Source organism: Arvicola amphibius, chromosome 6 (genome assembly GCF_903992535.2).
Source record: "Arvicola amphibius chromosome 6, mArvAmp1.2, whole genome shotgun sequence".
Taxonomy (NCBI): domain Eukaryota; kingdom Metazoa; phylum Chordata; class Mammalia; order Rodentia; family Cricetidae; genus Arvicola; species Arvicola amphibius.
In genome coordinates, this window is record NC_052052.2 from 84,522,978 (window position 1) to 84,544,964 (window position 21,987).

Below are 21,987 nucleotides of genomic sequence, written 5' to 3' on the forward strand. Positions count from 1 at the left end.
TGGCCTTAGTACAGGAGCAGGACACCTGAAAACACTAAGGAAGGCTTGGGAGAGGCAGGGACATGAGAAACAAAGACAAGCCTGCAGAGGGAGCTGGGAGGAGGGGGTCTGTGCTCTCTTCCCAGGGCAGGTTGCCCCAGGGTCTGCAATCACTCACCAGTTCAGATGGAAGTTCAGGGGACAGGATCAGGGATTCCAGGCAGCCCAGGGGATGCTGCCCGGACAAAAGGGCCAAGGTGGGCCAGGGCAGGATGGAATATCACACAGCGAACCTGGCAGCACAATCTGAAGGAGCCCGCACTCCCTTGCAGGAATCCTCAGACCTGTCCGGAGGCCAGAGTCTGACCCCTTTGGGTGGATGGCCTTAGTACAGGAGCAGGACACCTGAAAACACTAGGAAAGCTTGGGAGAGGCAGGGACATGAGAAACAAAGACAAGTCTGCAGAGGGAGCTGGGGGGAGGGGGTCTGTGCTCTCTTCCAGGGCAGGTTGCCCCAGGGTCTGCACTAACTCACCAGTCCAGATGGAAGTTCAGGGCTCAGGATCAGGGATTCCAGGCAGCCCAGGGATGCCGCCCGGACAAAAGGCCTCTCCTTGTTTCTGAGATAGGATCGTCCTATGCAGCCCTGGCTACCCTACAGAGGTTCAAAAAACTCTCAAGGAGAAGATAGATGGCTTCAGTAATTACTATTCAGGAAAATAAGAGGCAAAACAATTAGCCATGAATTAAATTTATCTTTCTGCTGATCAAGCTCCCTGCAACCCTGAAATACAGAACTTGTCAGAAAATCCCAAATGTTCTAGAAGAACTTTTTCCCACTCCTTAAAACAAGATTCTTTCAGAAGGTCCATTATTTTAATGTGCTATTATTTTTAATTGTACATATGTAGGCAGTGTGGTATAATAATACAATGTATGCATTCACATGTGATGATCAGGGTAGCATGCATTTTCATCTACTTAATTTTTTTTTCTACTTGGGAATTAAAGAGCTTCCTGTGCCCTAGTTCCTGCATTGACTAGCCAGGCAGCAAATAAAACAAATCTCTTAAGACTGTATATCTCATTTATCTTTTCGTTCATTCCCAGTCTCACATGGCCTTTTGACTGAAACTGTTAAGGATTTTCAGCATGAATAAGATTGTACTTTCCCAGCAGATTAAAGAAGAAACAAAAACATTTTCTCTACCAACATGCTTTATATCTTAATTAAAACAGTCAACAGACAGCCAGAGCCAGAGACCACTGAGGGTCTGGACATGAATCTGGGACCTTCAAGGAAGTAGACCTAAGCCAGGACCCCTGTGGGTCTGGGAGTGAGTCTAGGACCTCCCGGGAACTAGGCTTGAGTCAGGACCTCTGCCAGTCTGGACATTAATCTGGGACCTCTGAGGAAGTAGGCAGGAACCAGAGATCTCTGGGGGCCAGGCATGAGTCTGGGACCTCAGAGTGAGTAGGCCTGAGCCAGGTCCTCTGTGCTTCTGGGCGTGCACAAGCCTGGGAACTCCAAGGCAGTAGACCAGAGCCAGAAACCTTTGCAGGAACAACTCCAAGCCAGGAACTTCTGCAGGAGGGGATCCAGACCAGGATTTACAGAAATAGGTCAAAGCCAGTAACCTAGGCCAAAGTAGTCCTGAGACAGCAAACTCCAAGGGAGCAGAGCAAAGCACAGGAGTGCTGAGCTATCTCCAGGAACATGGAGTAACCAATGGGGTAACTAGAACTGTAGCACCGACTATACTATGAGGAGCAACCATCTGAGCTTTGGATTCACTGGCACCTGGAAGATTAATCAACAAAATCTCAGACAGCCCAATCGCACCTACTAGAGAAAAAAATGAGTAGAAAATGTAAGAACACACGCAACAGCACAAAGCGCAACACAATACCAGTAAAACCTAAAGACCCTACAACAGTAAGACCTGAACAACCAAATATAGATGAAGGAAAAGAAAATGACCTAAAAAATAACTTCAGGAGAATGTTTGAAACTCTTAAAGAGGAAATGAGAAATTCCTTTGAAGGAATTGAGGAAAAGACAAACAAAATATTGGAAGACATCAGCAAATCCCATAAATAAAAACAAGCAAAAGCAATCCAATGTATGAAAGAAACTATTCAAGATTTGAAAACTGAAATAGAGACAATAAAGAAACACAAGACCAGGGAATTATAGAAACAGAAATCATGAGAAAATGATCAAGAACCACAAATGCAAGCATGAACAGCAGAATACAAGAGATGTAAGAGAGAATCTCAAGTGCTGAAGATATAATAGAGGAAATAGACTCATCAGTTAAAGAAAACATTAAATCTAACAAAAGCTTAACCCAAAAATATCCAGGAAATATGGGACACCATGAAAGGGCCAAATATAAGAGTAATAGGTATAGAAGAAGGAGAAGTTCAACTCAAAAGCACAGAAAATATATTTAACAAATTTAAAAAGAAAACTTTCCCAAACTAAAGAAAGATATGCCTATGAAGATTCTGTAAACAAGAAGTTTACAGAACACCAAATAGACTGGATCCAAAAAAAGTCCTCTTGCCACATAATAATCAAAACACTAAACATACAGAGTAAAGAGAGAATATTAAGAGCTGCAAAGGAAAAGGGTCAAATAACATATAAAGGTAGACCTATCAAAATTATATCTGACTTCTCACTGGAGTCAATGAAAGCTAGAAGGTCGTGGTCAAGCATTACGCAGACAAAAAGAGACCATGGATTCCAACCCAGACTACTATACCCAGCAAAACTTTCAATCACCACTGAAGGACAAAACAAGATATTCCATGACAAAACTAGATTTAACAAATATGTAGCCACAAACCCAGCCCTATACAAAATACTAGAAGGAAAACTACAACCCAAGGAAGTTGGCTACACCAACAAAAATACAGACAATTGATGGTCTAGTAGCAGCAAATCCCAAAGAAGGGAAAATGCACAAATTAACATTACCAACAATGAAATATAAATTAACAGGAGATAGCAATCACTGGTCATTAATATCCCTTAATGCAAATGGACTCAACTCACTTATAAAAAGGCACAGTCTAACAGATTGGATGCAAAAACAGAATCCATCCTTCTTCTGCATACAAGAAACATATCTCAACCTCAATGACAGACATGGCCTCAGAGTAAAGGGTTAGGAAAAAATATTCCAATGAAATGGACCTAAAAAACAAGCAGGTGTGGCTTTTATAACAAAATAGACTTCAAGCTAAAATCAATCAAAAGAGACAAAGAAGGACATTTCATATTAACAGGAAAACTCCATCAAGAGGAAATCCCAATACTGAACATCTATGACTCAAATACAAGGGCATCCCCATATGTAAAAAAAAAAAACACTTCTAAAGCTTAAATCATACATTAAACCCCACACACTAATAGTGAGAGACTTCAACACTCCCCTCTCAACACTGGACAGGTCAGTCAGACAAAAAATGAACAGATAAATAAGAGAACAACAGATGTTATGACTCAAATGGACTTAACAGACATCTATAGAATATTTCTACAGAACAGTCCATCAAGACAGAAAAGAATATACCATCTTCTCAGCACCTCATGGAACCTTCTCAAAAACTGACCACATACTTGGTAACAAAACAAATGTTACAAATACAAAAAAGTTGGAATAACCCAATGCATCTTATCAGATCATCATGGTTTAAAACAAGATATCAACAGCAATACTAATTCCAGAACACCCACAAATACATTGAAATTAAATAATGTTCACCTGAATCATCAATGGGTCAAGGAAGAAATAAAGGAAGAAATTAAAGGCTACCTAAAATTGAATGAAAATGACCACACAACATACCCAAATTCATGGGATACAATGAAAGCAGTGTTAAGAGGAAAGTTCATAGCACTAAATGCCCACCTAAAGAAGCTGGGAAAATCCCATACTGGTGAATTAACAAAACATTTGAAAACTTTAGAACAAAAAGAAGCAAACTCACCTAAGAGAACTTGAAGGCAGTAAATAATCAAAGTGAGAGCTGAAATCAACAAAATAGAAACAAAGAAAACAATACAAAGAATCAATGAGACAAAGTGTTGGTTCTTGGAGAAAATCAACATAATGGAAAAACCTTTATCCAAACTAACCAAAAGGCAGAGAGAGAATATCCAATTCAACAAAGTCAGAAATGAAAATGGGGACATACCAACAGACAGGGAGGAAATCCAGAGAGTCATCAGGTCATATTTCAAAATCCTCTAGTCCACAAAATTGGAAAACTTAAAGGAAATGGAAAACTTTCTGTATAAATATCACATACCAAAATTAAATCAAGATCAGATAAGCAAATTAAACAGACCTATAACTGTTGAAGAAATAGAAACAGTCATTAAAAGTCTTGAAACCAATAAAAGCCCAGGACCAGATGGTTTCAGCTCAGAATTCTACAAGACTTTCAAAGAAGAACTAATACCAATACTTAAATTATTACACACAATGGAAACAGAAGGAACATTGCCAAACTCTTTTTATGAGGCTACAATTACCCTGATATCCAAACCACAGAAAGACATTACTAAGAAAGAGAATTACAGACCAATATCACTCATGAACACTGATGCAAAAATACTAAATAAAATATTGGCAAATCGAATCCAAGAACACATCAGAACTATCATCCACCATGATCAAGTTGGCTTCATCCCACAGATGCAGGGATGGTTCAACATATGAAATTCTGTCAATGTAATCCACCATGTAAACAAACTGAAAAATAAAAACCACATATCATCTCATTAGATGCTGAAAAAGCCTTTGACAAAATACAACATCCCTTCATGATTAAGGTCTTGGAGAGAGCAGGGATACAAGGAACATACTTAAACATAATTAAGGCAATATACAGCAAGCCAACAGCCAACATCAAACTAAATGGAGAGAAACTCCTAGCGATTCCACTGAAATCAGGAAAAAGACAAGTTTGTCCACTCTCTCCATATCTATTCAACATAGTTCTTGAGGTCCTACCTAGAGCAATAAGACACCAAAAGGAGATCAACAGGATACAAATCAGAAAAGAAGAAGTCAAACTCTCAGTGTTTGCTGATAATATGATAGTTTACATAAGCAATACCAAAAATTCTACCAAAGAACTTCTACGACTCATAAAAAATTTCAGTAATTTAGCAGGATACAAGATTAACTAAAAAAAAATCAGTAGCCCTCTTATACACAGATGATAAAAGGGCTGGGAAAGGAATCAGAGAAACAACACTTTTCACAATAGCCACAAATAGCATAAAATATCTCTGAGTAACTCTACCCAAACAAGTGGAAGACTTGTATGACAAGAACTTTAAATCTTTGAAGAAAGAAATTGAAGAAGACACCAGAAAGTGGAAAGATTTCCAATGTTCTTGGCTAGGCAGAATTAACATAGTAAAAATGGCAATCTTACCAAAAGCAATCTATAGATTCAACAAAATCCCAGCAAAATTCTTCAAAGACCTCAAAAGAACAGTACTCAACTTCATATGGAAAAGCAAAAAACCCAGGATAGCCAAAACAATCTTGTACAATAAAAGAACTTCTGGAGGCATCACAATCCCTGATTTCAAACTCTACTACAGAGTTACAGTACTTAAAATAGCCTGGTATTGGCATAAAAACAGATAGGACAACCAAGGGCACTAAATAGAAGACCTGGATATTAATCCACACTCCTTCAAATATCTGATTTTTGACAAAGAAACAAAAAATAACAAATGGAGAAAAGAAATCATATTTAACAAATGGTACTAGCTTAACTGTATATCAACATGTAGAAGAATGAAAATAGATCCATATGTACCACAATGCACAAAACTCAAGTCCAAATGGATCAAAAACCTCAACATAAAGCTAGCCACACTGAACCTTATAGAAGAGAAAGTAGGAAGTACACTTGAACACATTGACACAGGACACCACTTCCTAAATATAACCCCAGCAGCACAGACACTGAGAGTAACAATTAATAAATGGCACCTTCTGAAACAGAAAAGCTTCTGTAAAGCAAAGGACATGGTCAACAAGACAAAATGACAGCCTACAGAATGGAAAAGGACCTTCACAAACCCCAAATCAGACAGAGGTCTGATCTCCAAAATATACAAAGAACTCAAGAAATCGGTCATCTGATGTAGGTGTGTCTTCTATCTATCTGATGATTTCATTGGTTGATTAATAAAGGAACTGCTTGGCCTGATAGGTTAGAACATAGGTGGATGGAGTTGACAGAACAGGATGCTGGGAAGGGAAGTTAGACAACCGTCATACCTCTCCTCTCTGGGAAGTCGCCATGATTCTCTGACCTGAGTCAGTTGTGATGGAGCCAGCCACCAAGTCAGACATGCTGAATCTTTCCCGGTAAGACACCACTCGTGGTGTTACACAGATTATTAGATATGGGTTAGTTAAGATGTGAGTAAGAGGCTGAAATTAATGGGCTAGGCAGTGTTTAAATGAATACAGTTTGTGTGTTGTTATTTTGGGGCATAAGCTAGCCAGGCGGCCAGGAGCCAGGTGGCAGGAATGCAGCCCACAGATCCTCACTATAATCATCAAAAGAACACATAATCCAATAATAATAATAAAAAAATGGAGACAGACCTAAACAGAGAACTCTCAACCAGGAATCTAAAATCCTTAGTTATTAGAGAAATGCAAATCAAAACAACTCTGAGATTCCATCTTACACCTGTAAGAATGGCCAATATTAAAAACACTGTTGACAACTTATGCTAGAAAGGTTGTGGGGAAACTTCTGCATTGCTGGTGGAAATGCAAGATGGTACAACTCCTTTTGTTGTCAGTGTAGTGATTTCTTAGAAAATTAGGAAACAACCTTTCTCAAGACTCAGTAATACCACTTTTAAGTATATATCCAAAGGATGTTCAATTGTGCCAAAGGGACATGTGCTCAACTATGTTCTTAGCAGCATTGTTTGTCATAGCCACAACCTGGAAACAACCTAAATGGCCCTCGACCAAAAAATGGATAAGGAAAATGTGGTACATTTACACAATGGAGTACTTACTACACAGCAGAAAAAATAACATCTTGAATTTTGCAGGAAAGTGGATGGAGCTAGAAAACATCACTTTGAGTGAGGTAACCCAGACACAGAAAGACAATTATCACACGTACTCACTCATAGGTGTTTTTTAAACATAAAGCTAAGAAAGCCAGCCTACAAACCACAATCCCAGAGAACTTAGACAACAATGAGGACACTAAGAGAGACTTACATAGATCTAATCTACATGGGAAGTAGGAAAAGACAAGATCTCCTGAGTAAATTGGGAGCATGGGCACCTTGGGGGAGGGCTGGTAGGGAGGGGAGAGGCAGGGAGGGGAGCATAGAAAAATGTAGAGCTCAATAAAAATCAATAAAAAAGGAAAAAAAAAACCCAAAACAGTCAACAGAGCTGAGTGTGGTGGCACAGGCCTGTAAGTGCCAGCACTCAGGAAGTTGAGACAGGAGGATGGCAGTATGCAGCCTGGGACACAGGATTTGTTAAGGCTCCTTTGCACATACCAAGACCCTGTGTCCAGGGACCGGGGTACGATGGATGGATGACAATCACTAAAAGCTGGTCCCAGGGTAATTCCTTTCTCTAGATCAAAGACAGTATGCCAAAGTTAAGAATTTGAGCCTCAGTCCTTGGCAGAATTTTTGGCTTTTAGCTCAATTCTTTACTGGCAAAATGTAGTAACACCTCTGAGTACAATACACAAATCACACACAGACATAAGCTGAAGATAGCCAGCACCTAGCATGGCAAAACACTCAACAGTTTCTTGCTGAGAACAAAATAAATTCTTGATATTGAACTTTACTGTTGCAGTCATGGATTCTATAACAAAGCATGCACCATAACATTAGCAAAAATTAATTATTATTTTAAGAATAAGTTTTAATATAGTCAAGACTGGTCTCAAACTTGCTATGTAGCCAAGGCTGACCTCGAACAGAAGATCCTCCTCCCATTGGATTCCCCAGCTCTGTTGAGGAGGTATGCTCCACCATCCCCAGTTGTATTCAGTGCTAGGTATCTAATTCAGGGCAAGTAATCTACCAACTTAGCCACATTCCAAGCATAGTAAACATTAATTATTAAGAACACAAGTTGCAAGTTGTGGAAAGTGATCAATGCCCACAGAACAGATGACACACATTAAAGAACATTTACTTTTTAATATAAACATCTGGATTTAGTGTACTGCAACGCAGCATCTAATTCCTCAGTAGTCTTAGCGTGATACTTTTTGTGTTTGTTTGCTTTTGAGACAGTGTCTCTGTGCAGTCCTGACTGTCCTGGAGCTCGCAGTGTCGACCAGGCGGTGCTATCAGTCTCTGTCTTCTAGAGTGCTGCGATTAAAGGAGTGCGCTACAACACCCCACAGAATTTCATTTTTAAAATGCAGATTTTGCATAGAGTAAAAATTTGTAACAGCTTAGTGCTTTTTCTGTGTAAACAACAAAAAATATTTCTGAGATGTTTAAAACTTGAACGTGAACTCAGCCTCCTTCTGAGGCTCTGTTGAAGTGGATTAGCACCAGGTTTAAATCTTGACAGACCAACATCTAGTCCCCTACAAACCTGGTAGACTAAAACGTCAATTTAGGTGCTAGGAACCGGGCACCTTCTCCCGCAGTACAGCCTGCATCTCCCGTGAGCCTCCTCGACTGTCATTCTTCAGAAGGGAAACCCTTTCCCTCCGGAGAAGCCCTTAAACCACAAATCGCCTGGCGTAGCGTCCGTCGCGTCCGGGCTATAGGCGGGACTTCCGCTTTCTCGGGCTCTGTCAGGAGGCGGAAGCTGGTGCCGGCGGGAAGGTTGTAGTGCGGGGCTAGGTTGTGCGCTTGCTGCGTTCTGCGTCGGTCCCTACCCCCGAGCTGCGTTCTGCGTGGGCGCCCCCCACCCCGGCACAGCCGTGACCGGACAGCGAGGTTCCTCGAGACTCCTCGCATCCGGGTAAGTGCAACGGAAAGGTGACGCCAGGAGTGTGGCCCGGGCGCCGCCCGGGACGGCGGCCTCGTGCAGACTAGCAGGCCAAGGTTTGTCCACCTCGCCCGCAGGCAGGGACTGCCTCTCCCTTTCTCGGGTGGCCCTGTTTGCCTTCACTGTTAGCCGGCTTTGCTCACATTGTGCTCCAGCCGTAGGAGACGCGATTCGTTTCACCCGGCTTCTGCTTCGAGCCCTTGTCTTTACTTTCGCTCAGCATTTTGTTCTCTTCCGCAGCCCTGTTCACGCCATGTTTTTGAGTCAGGGTCTGGCCAGGTAGCCCGGGTTGGCCTAATACTCGCAGTTATTCTTCCTCATCCTTTCGAGTGCTGGGGTTACTCATGTGCCATCACTTTTTAAAGAGAGCATTTGTTAAATTGGTTCCCCCCAGTCACACCCCTGTGTGATTACTTGAATGAAAAAAAATCTTTTAATTTCGATACTGCTTAAACAAAACTTAATTTCTAAACTTACAAGTCAGCAGGCTTGGGGCTAGGGAGGTGGCCCAGCTGGTAAGAGCACTTGCTGCCCAAGTATTAGGATCTGAGTCTGAATCCCCAGCATCCACCTCAGAAGCCGGTGTAGCTGTAGCGCCGAAGGAAAGCAGAGATGGGAGGATAGGTGAGGATTTCTGGCCGCCAGTGTAGCTCCAGGCTCACTGAGAGACCCTGCTTCAGGGGGACAAGGTGGAGGGTGACAGAGCAGAGGGCATGCAGTACCAGCTCACACACGCTCGCCACTGGTCACACACCACACACACAAACACACAAACGAGGAGTATAAAAGATGCTCATTAAAAACATGTTTTGGAAACATCTTACACAGGCTATGATGCAGAGCAGGTTCTTTTCTTTTGCCAACAGAGCTGGGATTTTTTTTTTTTTAAAATAAACAGTGATTTTTTTTATAGAGTTATTTTTCTTCCTAGCACTGATCATATGGATACTTTCAAAAGGTTGATATATTTGATAAATACATCTTAATGATGTAAATTAAAGTAATGCTAAATATTGTTATTAACAGCTTCAGTACTAAAAACTGCTCATTTAATAAAGTGCATGAGGAATTTGCAGAGTTAAACTTCTGATTTAAGTCTGTTTTTTACGGGTATCTTTCTAGAGACTAAGAAACCGAGCTCAGCCCAGCAGTTTGTCACAATTTTGAGACTGTCATTTAAGGCCAGTGCATTTTATGTGTGCACATAAATTTTTTTACAGATGATTGTAAAGTGCTGATCAGTGGCCACTGAATATAATTGAAACAGAATAGGAAGATGGCAGCAAATCCTTCAGGACAAGGTAATGCATGCTGGGATTTCTGTTATTACTAGGAACTTTTCCCTCATACATTAAATGTATTATTTGAAGTAGACAACATTTAGTATAGAACAATTACTACAACCAGAATTAAAGAGTGAATAGCAAAGTGGAAATCCCAATTTAAAATCAGTTTAACACTATATCAACTACACATTTTTGAATATTACTAATTCTGTGTTTTAACCTGTTAAGATTAGTGATTCACATTGTAAACCTTTTTTTTCCATTTATTTTTGTATGGTATGCATCAGTATATATGCCTGTTTGCATGCATGGGTGCATGTTTGTGGGGGTGAGCATGCGCGCATATGGAGTCTAGAAGGTTAATGTGAAGACTGTCTTCATCACTCTTCACCTAATTCATTGAGGCAGGGTCTCTCAGTCCAATCAAGAGCTCGCTGATATGGCTTTCTCTCACTAGCCCACTTGCTCTAGGAATCCCCTTTCTCCACCTTCCGAGGCTGGAAGTACAGGTGGACCATTATGCCCACCCAACATTTATGTGGGTTACAGGAATCTGAACCCTGATCCTCATGGTTTTGGGAACAAGTGCTTAATCACTGAATCATTTCCCTGGCCTGCATCATACACTGATCCTCTGGCATCAGCTTTCTTGCTCTTCTATTTGAAATCAGTGTAATTTTTAAACTGTCATCAGATAATAACCATGACTTTTTCTTCAGTCATTTCACCTGTTATTTTTTATTATTTATGGAGACAAGGTCTTCCTATGTAGTCTTGGTGGCTTGGAACTCACTGTATAGACCAGACTGGCCTTCAACATGGAGATCTGCTTGCTTTCGTGGTGCTGGGATTAAAACGGGCTGCCACACCTGGTTCATAAAATTTAGTCTTTAGAAAATATTGAATATCATGTTGTAGTATTTATTTGAGTTTTTTTCTTTTATTTTTGAGATGGTTTCACTGTGTAACAACCCTAGCTGCCCTGGAACTTGCTCTGTAGGCCAGACTGGCCTTAAACTCACAGGGATCGCCTGCCTATGCGTCCCAAGTACTGGAGTACTGGGGTTTTAAGTATTTTTATGCATAAACCTTGAAATGGGTCTCTTTCCATATCAGGTCTGAACTGTATGACTTTTATGTATTTTTTTAGGTTTTTTTTTTTTTTTTGGTTTTTCGAGACAGGGTTTCTCTGCAGCTTTTTTAGAGCCTGTCCTGGAACTAGCTCTTGTAGACCAGGCTGGCCTCGAACTCACAGAGATCCGCCTGCCTCTGCCTCCCGAGTGCTGGGATTAAAGGCGTGAGCCACCACCGCCCGGCTTTTTTTTAGGTATTTTTGACACATATTTTGATCACAGGTAAACATTGTATTTATCTTTAACTTCTTTTTTAAATTAGAAAGCTTTGGTTAAAGTAGTTTGTATTACGTTCTCAGTACTTTTCCACCCCCTGCCAAAATTGAGCCAAAATGAAAACTAAAAAGTCCATTTCTAATTTACAGTTCAAGGTCCATATCCCTTCAAGCAAACACATGGTCAGGCCTGTTACATCAATATCCCATTCGTGGTACCAACTTCTGTCTTAGTTAGGGTTTCTATTGCTGTGAAGAGACACCATGACCACCTATATTCTTATAGAGAAAAACATTTAATTGGGTGGCTTACAGTTGCAGAAGTTTAGTCCATTGTCATCTGGAGAGAAGCATAGCAGCATGTAGGCAGACTTGATGCTGGAGAAAGAGCTGAGAGTTCTACATCTTGCAGGCAACAGGAAGTGAACTGGGATACTGGGCATGGCTTGAACACATGGAGACTTAAAAGCCCACCCCCACAGCGACACTTCATCAACAAAGCCACATGTCTTAATAGTGCCACTCCCTATGACCTTTGGGGGCTAATTACATTCAAATTACCATAGTGAAATAAGATTTTGAAAAGTGAAAGTATTTTAGTGTAGTGTTTCATTCTAAGAAAATTGTATTTGACAGACATGAGGATATTATAGTTCCTATTGTATAATACAGTAAATATTCCTTGTGCTAAGAGTGAACACAGTGATACAAGTTATAGCAGGAGACCATAGGTATTAAAGAAAAATCTCAGCCAGGCTCTGGTGGTACATGCCTTTAATCCCAGCACTTGGGAGGCAGAGGCAGGTAGATTTCTGAGTTCGAGGCCAGCCTGGTCTACAAGAGCTAGTTCCAGGACAGGCTCCAAAACTACGGAGAAACCCTGTTTTGAAAAAACAAACAAACAAAAAACTCACAGGGATCTCATTAGTGAGTATAACCTTTTGTTTAAATAGTTTAACCTTTGAGTTTGTAAGAATTCTGATGGGGAAAGAAAATGAGAAAAAATTGTACCTTATCTCATATAACCAGACTTAACTAGTTTGCCTTAAGTTTCAAGTTTGAAGTAAGAAATTATTAGTACTTAAATAGTATTTGTTGGCTTTTATATAATTTCATAGTATAAATACTTTGCTCAAAACTCATACTACATTAGGTCATGGTATTTTTGTTGTCTGATTGGTTTTTGTTTGTTTGTTTTATTTATTTATTTTTTTGTTTTTAAGGCAGAGTCGCACTGTGTCGACTTGGCTGGCCTGAAACCCAATATATATGTAAACTCGGTTTGCCTCAGAACTCTGCATCTGCCAGCCTCCTGGAGTTCTGGGATCAAAGGTGCTGCCACCACACCCAGTTTAGATCTAAAGCTTTAAAAAGGAAGGATACATTTCAGAAGGCTGAGACAAGCTCAGAAGACGCAAACAACACAGCCTTTCCTCCTGAAGGCACTCTGCTTTTGGAGTACCAGGATTACAGGATTAGCACTATGTCCTGCTAAGGTTTCAACTATAATAGTCTTAAAGTTTTCATTGAATTTGAACATCATGTATAAATTTGATAGGTTTTCTTTTTAGTTTGCATTATTTAATCTGTGTAATGTTATATGGGGCTTATTGAAATACAAGGACATACTAGAGGTTAGAACAAAATATTGTCTGCATTTGGAAGGAGTTTAATTTGATAGTTTTTTAATTTGTAAGGATTCTTAAATATATCTAACTATAAAAGTTACTTAGTAAGCAAGCGAAAATCCTTTAAAAATTTTTCTAAGAAGAAACATTTCTATTCTGGCTTTGGGCTCATTTTAAAATATTAGTTGCCATATAGTGTAGTCCCTCCACAATAAAGTACCTGGGAATTCCTCTCTTTTTATTTTTACCTTATGCTGGCTTAGAATTCATTTATTACCAGTAGTCCAGGTTGGCCTGGAAGTTCTAGCAGTCTTCCTGTTTGAGCTGTGGGACTAAGATTACTGGCTGACTGGTCTCTTAATATTTAAATTGAGTTTTTTTTTTTTAAATAAAGACATCTTGCCTTCTTACAGTAAGATATTCCAGGTTTGTTGTGCCCTTTATTTTATATATTATTATTATTTTGTAATAGGGTCTGACGTAGCTCAGGCTACCTTCAAAACCTTGCTGTACAGCTGAAAATAGTCTTGAATGTCCGATCCTGCTGCTTCCATCTCTCAAGTGCGAGTACTACCCAAGTGTGGGTCATCATGCCCAGCTTTGTAGTGCATCTTTATTATGGGAGAGAGCCTTTATAAATTAGACCACATCATCAGTGACGACATTAGCTTGCTTTGCTCTTGTATGACCAAGCAGCGAATGACATTGGCGAGCAGTGTAGGTCCTGTCACGTACAAAACTAGGCTGTTTTGTTTCCGCTGTACTTGGGATAAGTTCATGTTACCTGGACATTCCATTCTTGGCCTGCCTGACCCACTTTTCACTAGAGAAGGGGGCATTTCAATGACATGACAGTTGATGTTGGTATCTTGTTTTCACCAGGGAGTGTGTCAGCGGGAAATGAAGAATTGTCTGGAAAGCTCAAAACCATCTTTTTAGACATGCCAGAATGTACAGTCACTGTTATTAAAAAGGAGTCTGCTATTACTAGAATTTTGTGGTATAACAAGAACAGAGATGGAAAGTAAAGGATAAATTGCTAAAATGAATATGACATAAATATTGTCCCAAACTTCTGGCCATAGCCAAGTTACTGGTGTCTGGTTAAATTGAGAACTGCAGGTTTCAGCTATGTCTGCTTAAGACAGTATCTATGAATGCCTTATACATGCTGCACCCAACCAGTCTCTCCCTTTTTGGGACATTTCTTCCTACCAGTTCTCTGTGAATCAATGTAAAATTGTTACTGTCCTTCAGATGGGGATTTAGGCATACTTAGGTCTACCCTGCTTAAAGTGCCCTCATCCCATAGTTATCCTTCTAGTCTCCAGAGCTGTAATTGTCTCTTGCTACTCTTCCTCTATAGCCGTCTGTGTTTTCCAGTCCCTTCCAACCCTCTCTCTAGCTAAGGATCAGAAAGGCTGATGTCTATGTACATAACAAACAAGACTGTTAGGTGCTCAGGATTATAAAGGACTTGAGAGTGGCCAGTTGGGCAGAACACTACTTCTGGTTCTGGTTTGTTGCTGCTGTCGGGGCATACGTACCAGATCTTGAGATAGGTTTGCAGAGGCTAGATATCTGAGATTGTGGAGATTGTTCACATGTTGGCATTTATTTTGGATTTATTTGATTGTTTTTTGACACAGTGTTTCACTGTGTAGCCCTGACTGTCCTAGAACTCACTTTGTAGACCAGACTGGCCTTGAAGTCAGAGATCCACCTGCTTCTGCTTCTGAAGTCCTGGGTTTAAAGGTGTGCGCCACCACTACCTGACTTCAATTTGGACTTTTAAAGCTTAGATGCATGCTGCCTGCACTTTGCAGTCACTGCATGACTTTGCAACATGTGCTGAGTGAGATCTTACCTAAGAAGTATTTGATAAAAGTAGTTGTCTGTATATCCCATGAGTTGTGTTCTCTTTCTGTGTCTGTGTCTCTCTTTTTCTTTCTGTTTTTCAAGACAAGGTTTCTCTGTGGCTTTGGATCCTATCCTGGAATTTGCTCTGTAGACCAGGCTGGCCTCAAACTCACAGAGATCCACCTGCCTCTGCCTCCCTAGTGCTGGGATTAAAGATGTGCACCACCACCACCTGGCTATGTGCTCTATTTCTTAGACTTGCTTTCTGGTCTGATCAGTTGCAATTCTTCAGCAGTTCCTTCAAAAAATACATCATTTTTTAATGAATTTAACTTGAGTGCATAGTATTTTTTTAAAAGACTTATTCATTTTATGTGTATGAGTGCTCTATCTGCTGCATGCACACCTTTATGCCAGAAGAAGGCATCAGATCCCACTATAGATGGTTGTGAGCCATCCTGTGGTTGCCGGGAATTGAACTCAGGCCTCTGGATGATGGCTGGGCCATCTCTCCAGCCTGCAAAATGCTTTTTCCTTCATGTAAGAATCTTCATGCCTGTAGATTTGGCTGTGCAATAGTTTGGGCCCACAAATTTTATTCAAAACAAACGCTGTAATTATACCTTGGTGAGTAGAATTATTTATATCAGTCTTGGCGCTAGAGTTGTGGTTAGCGGAAGAGTGCTTGTACATGGTATGTACAAGGCGTAGGCCCCACTTTTGCAAACATAAATAAATCTTAAAAGTCCATTTATTTTGTACTCATCTCCTATGCTTATTGGGTTTTTGTTTTGTTTGCTTTGATTCTTTTTTTAAAATATTATGTGTGGGTGTTTTGTTTACATGTATGTCTGGGTACCTTATTTGTGTGCCCTGTGACTACAGAGTTCCAAAGATTGCCTTGGAACTGGACTAACTATTGTGAGTGGGTGCTTGGAATTGAACCCAGGTCTTCTGGAAGAGCAACCAGTGCACCTAACTGCTGAACCATCTGTATGCACGCACGCACACACACACACACACACACACACACACACACACACACACACACACGCACCTCTCTTTTAGGGTCAAACTAGGTAACCCTAGTTGGCCTGGAACTCAACAGAAATCCACTTGCCTCTGCCTCCTGAGAGTGTTGGAATTAAAGTTGTATGCTACCATTGCTGAGCCTGTTTTTTTTTTGTTGTTGTTGTTGTTGTTTTTGTTTTGAAGTCAGGGTCACATGTAGCACATAGCCCTTTGGGTTTGAACTTGGGTTTGGCTGGCCTTGACCTCTACCTCTCAGTGCTAGGATTGTGTTTGCCACCGCATCTGGTGATGTGTTATGCTCTTAGAGTTGCCGGGAAGTGGCTTGTGGGTGAGTTCATGACCATGCTGGAGAACAGGGATTTTGCTTTATGGCTTCTACTTGGTCTTGGTCTAAAATGCTCCTTATTCCCCCTTCCTTCTTGTTTTCTTTAGGTTTTCAAAATAAAAATAGAGTTGCGATCTTGGCTGAACTGGACAAAGAGAAAAGAAAATTACTTATGCAGAACCAATCTTCAGCAAGTCACCCTGGAGCTAGGTATTGACTATTCCTTGAAGGTGCTATTATTAATCATACTTTTAAAGAGAAAAGCACTGACTAGCACTTTTTGGAGGTCTCGTTACTGTTAGAATTAGGTTTACACTTTCAGCTTCTCCTTATCAAAATCCCATTTGTGTTTGTAGTCTGCTCATTCCTAGTATGTCATGTGCATCCCATTTCATCGTAACTGCTGTTGTTTGAGATTTGTTCTGCACATCGTGTATCCCTAGTGCTCAGCACAGAGCCAGCTATCTAGTGCTGCTTCAGGGTCTCATGAATAAGCCACTGTCAGTTTTAGTTCATAGCATCCTAAGTTTAATTATCATACAGACAGTGAAGTGCGGTTCTGCTGTTGATAAACAGTCACACTGTTTGTTAACAGGTTTTAAAGACTTAGTGTCTTTAATCCTAGCATCAGGATGCCAGCCTGGTCTACAGAGTGAGGTACAGAATAACCAGAGCTACATAGTGAGACCTTGTCTTAAAAAACAAAAACAAACAAATAAAATAATAATATTAATAAGGATGATGGTAGGCAGAGGTACTTGAAATATAGGTAAAAGTAAGGGGTTGCAAATTATGGGTCTATATAATAGATTACTTGAAATCCCATACAAATAAGGCTTTCTTCATAAATTAATGCAGATAATAGGAAGAGGAGAGAATGTGCTTTTATTCTAGAAGGTCATTTTTTTTAAAGATCTATTAACTTATTATATATACAGTGTTCTGCCTACAAACCAGAAGAGGACACCAGACCTCTTTACACATGGTTGTGAGCCACCATGTGGTTGCTGGGAATTGAACTCAGAACCTCTGGAAGAGCAGCCAGTGGGCTTAACCTCTGAGCCACCTCTCCAGCCCTAGAAGGTCACTTTTTAAATTTTATGAGATACTGTTTTGCTGTGTAGTCTAGACTGGCTTGGAATCTAAGGTCCTCTTCTGTCCACCCCCAACTCTGATACTATAGGCAGGCACCACCATGTTGAGCATCGAAATTCTCTTTATAGAGAATATACAGGACCTGGGATGGCTCAGTGGGATAGGAGGCTCTTACCCCGGACATGGCATAGAGGCTGATCTCCATATGTCTGACAGAAACAAACAAAAATGTTTAAAGTAATATGTAATGAAGACTGTGTGATTCAACATAAGTACAAAAAGGCTTATGGGTTAATTCTGTGGTTTAGTGTGCTTACTGTGCATGAGGCTTGGGTATAATTTCTAGCGCTACACACAGAAAACACAAACACCAGATGATTTGCTTCAGGATTACTATACAGCACTATGGTTAGTTAATAATGATGTGTACCTGAAAATTATTGAGAGATCTTATATAATCATCATCATTACATTGGCATATGACATGATAGATAGGTTATTTTGGTTTGCTTAATTTTTAATGTAAACTAATATTAAAACAATGTAACCATAAATATGTACAATTTTTAAGTGGTAGCTACACCTCAATTTTAAAATTTAATTTACTATAATAAAAATGTTCCAGTCTAATAAATCCCTTGTATACCTTTTTTTTTTTTTTTTTGAGATAGGGATACCTTTTGTTCAGTAGCCAAGTAACCAAGATTTCCATTTTAGCATCTCCCTCTCCAGACCCTCTCTTAACAAGGACTTCCGGGACCATGCTGAGCAGCAGCACATTGCAGCCCAGCAGAAGGCAGCACTGCAGGTGAGCACAATGAACCTACAGTCAGGTCTCATCGGACAGTTCCAGGTTCTAGAAGCCAGCACAGTTCTTATTTTGTAACTCAATGGAGCAGTGTCAGTAAACATGCTCCACACACAGTCACAGTGGTTTGCTGATGTTCACATGTCACGAAGAACTGACATTACTTCAAGGGTGGAACGGGAGGATCTGGAATGAGTTCCAGGTCAGCCTAGGCTGCATTGCAAAACCGTATTTCATAAAACTTAAAAAATAAAAATTTGAAAGGTATAGTGTAATTGCCTTTGCTTTTAAGCAAAATCCCAGAACTGGAGTAGACATTATAAAGATTACTTCAGTTTAAGTGACTAAAAGCAGTCCTATGTATGTATGTATGTATGTATGTATGTATTTATTTTGTTTTGGAGACAGGGTTTCTCTGTGGCTTTGGAGCTGTCCTGGAACTAGCTCTTGCAGACCAGGCTGGCCTTGAACTCATAAGATCTGCCTGTCTCTGCCTCCTAAGTGCCTTAGTTGAAAAAACTGTCTCTTAATAGCATTTGAAACTGTCTCTTCATAGCATTTTTTTCTTAAATCTTTCTTAGCATGCTCATGCACATTCGTCTGGATACTTCATAACTCAAGACTCGGCATTTGGGAATCTTATCCTTCCTGTTTTACCGCGCCTTGACCCAGAATGAAGAAAGTATCTGATCAAAGGGACCCTGTAGTTAGTTTCGAATGGCAAAGCTCCTACTTGGCTCTATACAAACTCTGACTTTGAGGACTTGGGAGAATTTAGTTTTTGTTTCTTTAAAGAAAGGAATAAGTGAGAGTGAAGAAAGAAGGGCAGCGCGGATGCTGAGAACTTTGGACACGGTATGATTGGCGGAATTGGTTGTGCTGCCTGTGACTAACTTTTTTGTGTTACCATTTGACTCTGTATTCTCAGACTTAGAATTGCTTAGTTTCATAAAATCTTCACCGCCTTCAAGAAGTTGGACTGAGTGTCTCATGCATGAAGCCCTGGATTTGACCCCAGCACTACACAAACAAGCTCTGATACGCATTCCGGTAATCTTGGCACTGGAGAAACAGAGGCAGGAAGATCAGAAGTTCAAAACCATCCTTGCTTAGGTAGTGATTTTGAGACCAGTCTGAGGTATATAAAACTGCCTTAAAAAACAAAAATACTAAAACCAAACAAGAACCATTATTAACTTTAAAAAATGAGGTTGCTTTTTAAAAATGTGAACAATAAAGAGTCTTACATTACAAACATACTTTTGGTTTCTTGTGTTCAGAAGCAACATATCTAGAAATACTCTGAGCTAATAACGAGTTCTCCTATTCTGAATTTTAAAACTCCAAATAAGACTAAATTATCAACCAATCTTTGTTTTTCAATAAACGATGTGACTAAATACTGTTATGAAAAACTAAGTAATATGGTTGCTTTAACTGTATTTGTATTCTCACTTCATGCTGTTACACAGATTGTGTGCTTCAGTGGTTTTCTATTTTTTTTTATCTAATTGAAAATTTAAAACTAGGCAAATTAAAGCCTTTTAAATTCTCTTAAATAAAAAAAGACTTAGGTTAAGCAAGTCGCTCAACAGGGTCAAACTTTAACAAGAAACTGAGGTGTTTGTTTAAATATGTAGTTGCCACTACCTTCCCTTTGTCCTATAGAAGTAGAAGTGTGGCCAGGCCATGCTGGTACTTGCCTTTAATTCCAGTACTCAGGAGGCAGAGGCAGGCGAATCTCTATGAATTCAAGACCAGCCTGGTTTACAGAGCAAGTTCCAGAACAGACTTCAAAGCTTCACAGAGAAACCCTGTCATCAAAAACCAAAAACCAAAACCAATCTTGTTCTGTAACACATCTTGCACACAAATGTCATGATCAAAATGTATTTTATAAGGAGGTTATTTTGTAAGTATCTTGGCATTTTCTGTTCCTGAGGATTGGCCCTAGGCATTTGTAAAAACTTGCAGTGTTGTTTCACTGAGCCTAGGCCCCCATCCCTACACAACCCTGTGTAACTGACTGTCTTGCATCCCCATCCTTTCTGGTGTTGGGGAGTTTGAACTTAACTTTTTCAGTTGGGTCAGTGTTTAGCCACAGCCTCCTAATAGTTCCTTGTAGGCGTTTTCATCAGCCACAGAGTATGCCGCTGGGAGTGATGTGAGAGCGAGCAGTACTAGAAAGGCCCTTAGTTCTGCAGAACTGATTTCTACCGAGTGGGTGGAAACATTGTGGTTATACTAATGCTCCCCTCATGTCTGCTGTGTCTGCTCCTCTCCTTCCAAAAGAACAGCCACCTCCTTAGGGTCCTTCTAGTAGCCTTCATTTTCAGTGGAACATTGTTTCTGTTCTGTTATCCCTGACATACTAACATGGCTATTGATTTAGGGAAGTAGATGTGTGTATAGTTTTTTCACTATTGTAGCCTTTGCTTCCTGTGTAAGTTTGTAATTTAGGTTCCTGTTTTCCTGTTTCTGAGATATGATACCCTGATGAAAATACCTGAAGGGAGAAAGGGCTCGTCTTGATCCACAGTTCAAGACACAGTCCGTCATGGTATGAAGTTACAGCAACAGGTGCTTGAAGCAGTTGGTTACATCTCATCTGCAGTTAAGTGGAGACAAGGAATGGATGTTACTGCTCTCTCCTTTACAGCCAGGGGGTGTGGCTCCCGACAGTGGGTGTATTTTGTACCTCAGTTACTACTATCAAGGTAATTCCATACACAAGGCATGCCCAGAGGCCCATCTCATAGTTGGTTCTAGAGTGTCACACTGATGATGCCATCCTGCCAACTCGGACATTTCTCTGGTTCTCTGCCTTGTGTAACATAGATACACAGAGATGAGTATGTGGCGTGTGCTATGTTTAAGGGACAAAAAGATGACTGAGATGTGCGTATGGGGCGGTGGCCTTGTGGAGGATCCTACTGTGGCATACAAGCAGTTATGGCACAAGAGACACCTCTGAGCGCACTGCAGGATGTGGCTAGAAGTATGTAGGTGATGTAACTGGCAAGGGAGTGACGGGTACCCCAGACAAAGGTCAGAACTGCAGTCCAGGCCAGTGTGGTGGTTTAGGACTACTCCTAGTACTCAGGTAAGGTCAAGCCTACAGAGTGAGACCCTGTTCCTTAAGCCCACCCTCACCACCACCCTCTTCCCCCAGAAAAGTATGATGAGAGAGAATGAGTTAGGTTAGGGATGAAGACTGCAGTGTTACACATAGAATTGGGCTCGGTTGAAGCCTGGAGGTGAAATTCCTTCAAGTGCTATTTCTCAGGATCATGGGTTAATTTAGGCAAATCACTTAACCTTTTTGCATGCTATGCCATCAATAGTGTCTCACTTGTTTAGGCCAGTAAACTACAACTCTCAGCTTGTTTCTGAGTTAAGGCAACTTAATAGTTTAATGCATTGATTGTATCAGCGTTAAAATAGGAAATAAAACTGTATTGCATTTGTTTTGTTTTTTAGACATGGAAAATAAATTTTGAAAGCCACCAAATAATTGAGATGACAGTACTTTTTATGACAGAATAAAACCAGCATGACTCAGTGGTTTTTAAAGGT

General features: G+C 40.3%; 1 protein-coding gene across 2 annotated transcripts; it reads left to right on the forward strand.

Annotated features, from left to right (window-relative positions):
- The first annotated feature begins 8,830 nt into the window (after positions 1–8,830).
- Positions 8,831–19,670, forward strand: LOC119817704 (INTS3 and NABP interacting protein). Of its 2 annotated transcripts, XM_038335077.2 has the most exons (5): positions 8,831–9,002; positions 10,250–10,330; positions 16,616–16,718; positions 18,321–18,411; positions 18,993–19,670. In XM_038335077.2, the coding sequence occupies exons 2-5, from the start codon at positions 10,306–10,308 to the stop codon at positions 19,086–19,088; spliced, it is 315 nt and encodes a 104-aa protein (XP_038191005.1). In that variant the 5' UTR covers positions 8,831–9,002; positions 10,250–10,305; the 3' UTR covers positions 19,089–19,670. The 2 variants fall into 2 exon arrangements, with proteins under 2 accessions (XP_038191005.1, XP_038191006.1); XM_038335078.2 differs by lacking the exon at positions 10,250–10,330.
- Positions 19,671–21,987: the final 2,317 nt, after the last annotated feature.

Excerpts from the sequence above, each read along its gene's own strand:
- LOC119817704 (XM_038335077.2), top strand. The coding sequence starts at position 10,306 with ATGGCAGCAAATCCTTCAGGACAAG. Across the intron at positions 10,331-16,615 it reads AGCAAATCCTTCAGGACAAG|GTTTTCAAAATAAAAATAGA; the intron begins GTAATGCATGCT and ends TGTTTTCTTTAG. Across the intron at positions 18,412-18,992 it reads AGCAGAAGGCAGCACTGCAG|CATGCTCATGCACATTCGTC; the intron begins GTGAGCACAATG and ends AATCTTTCTTAG.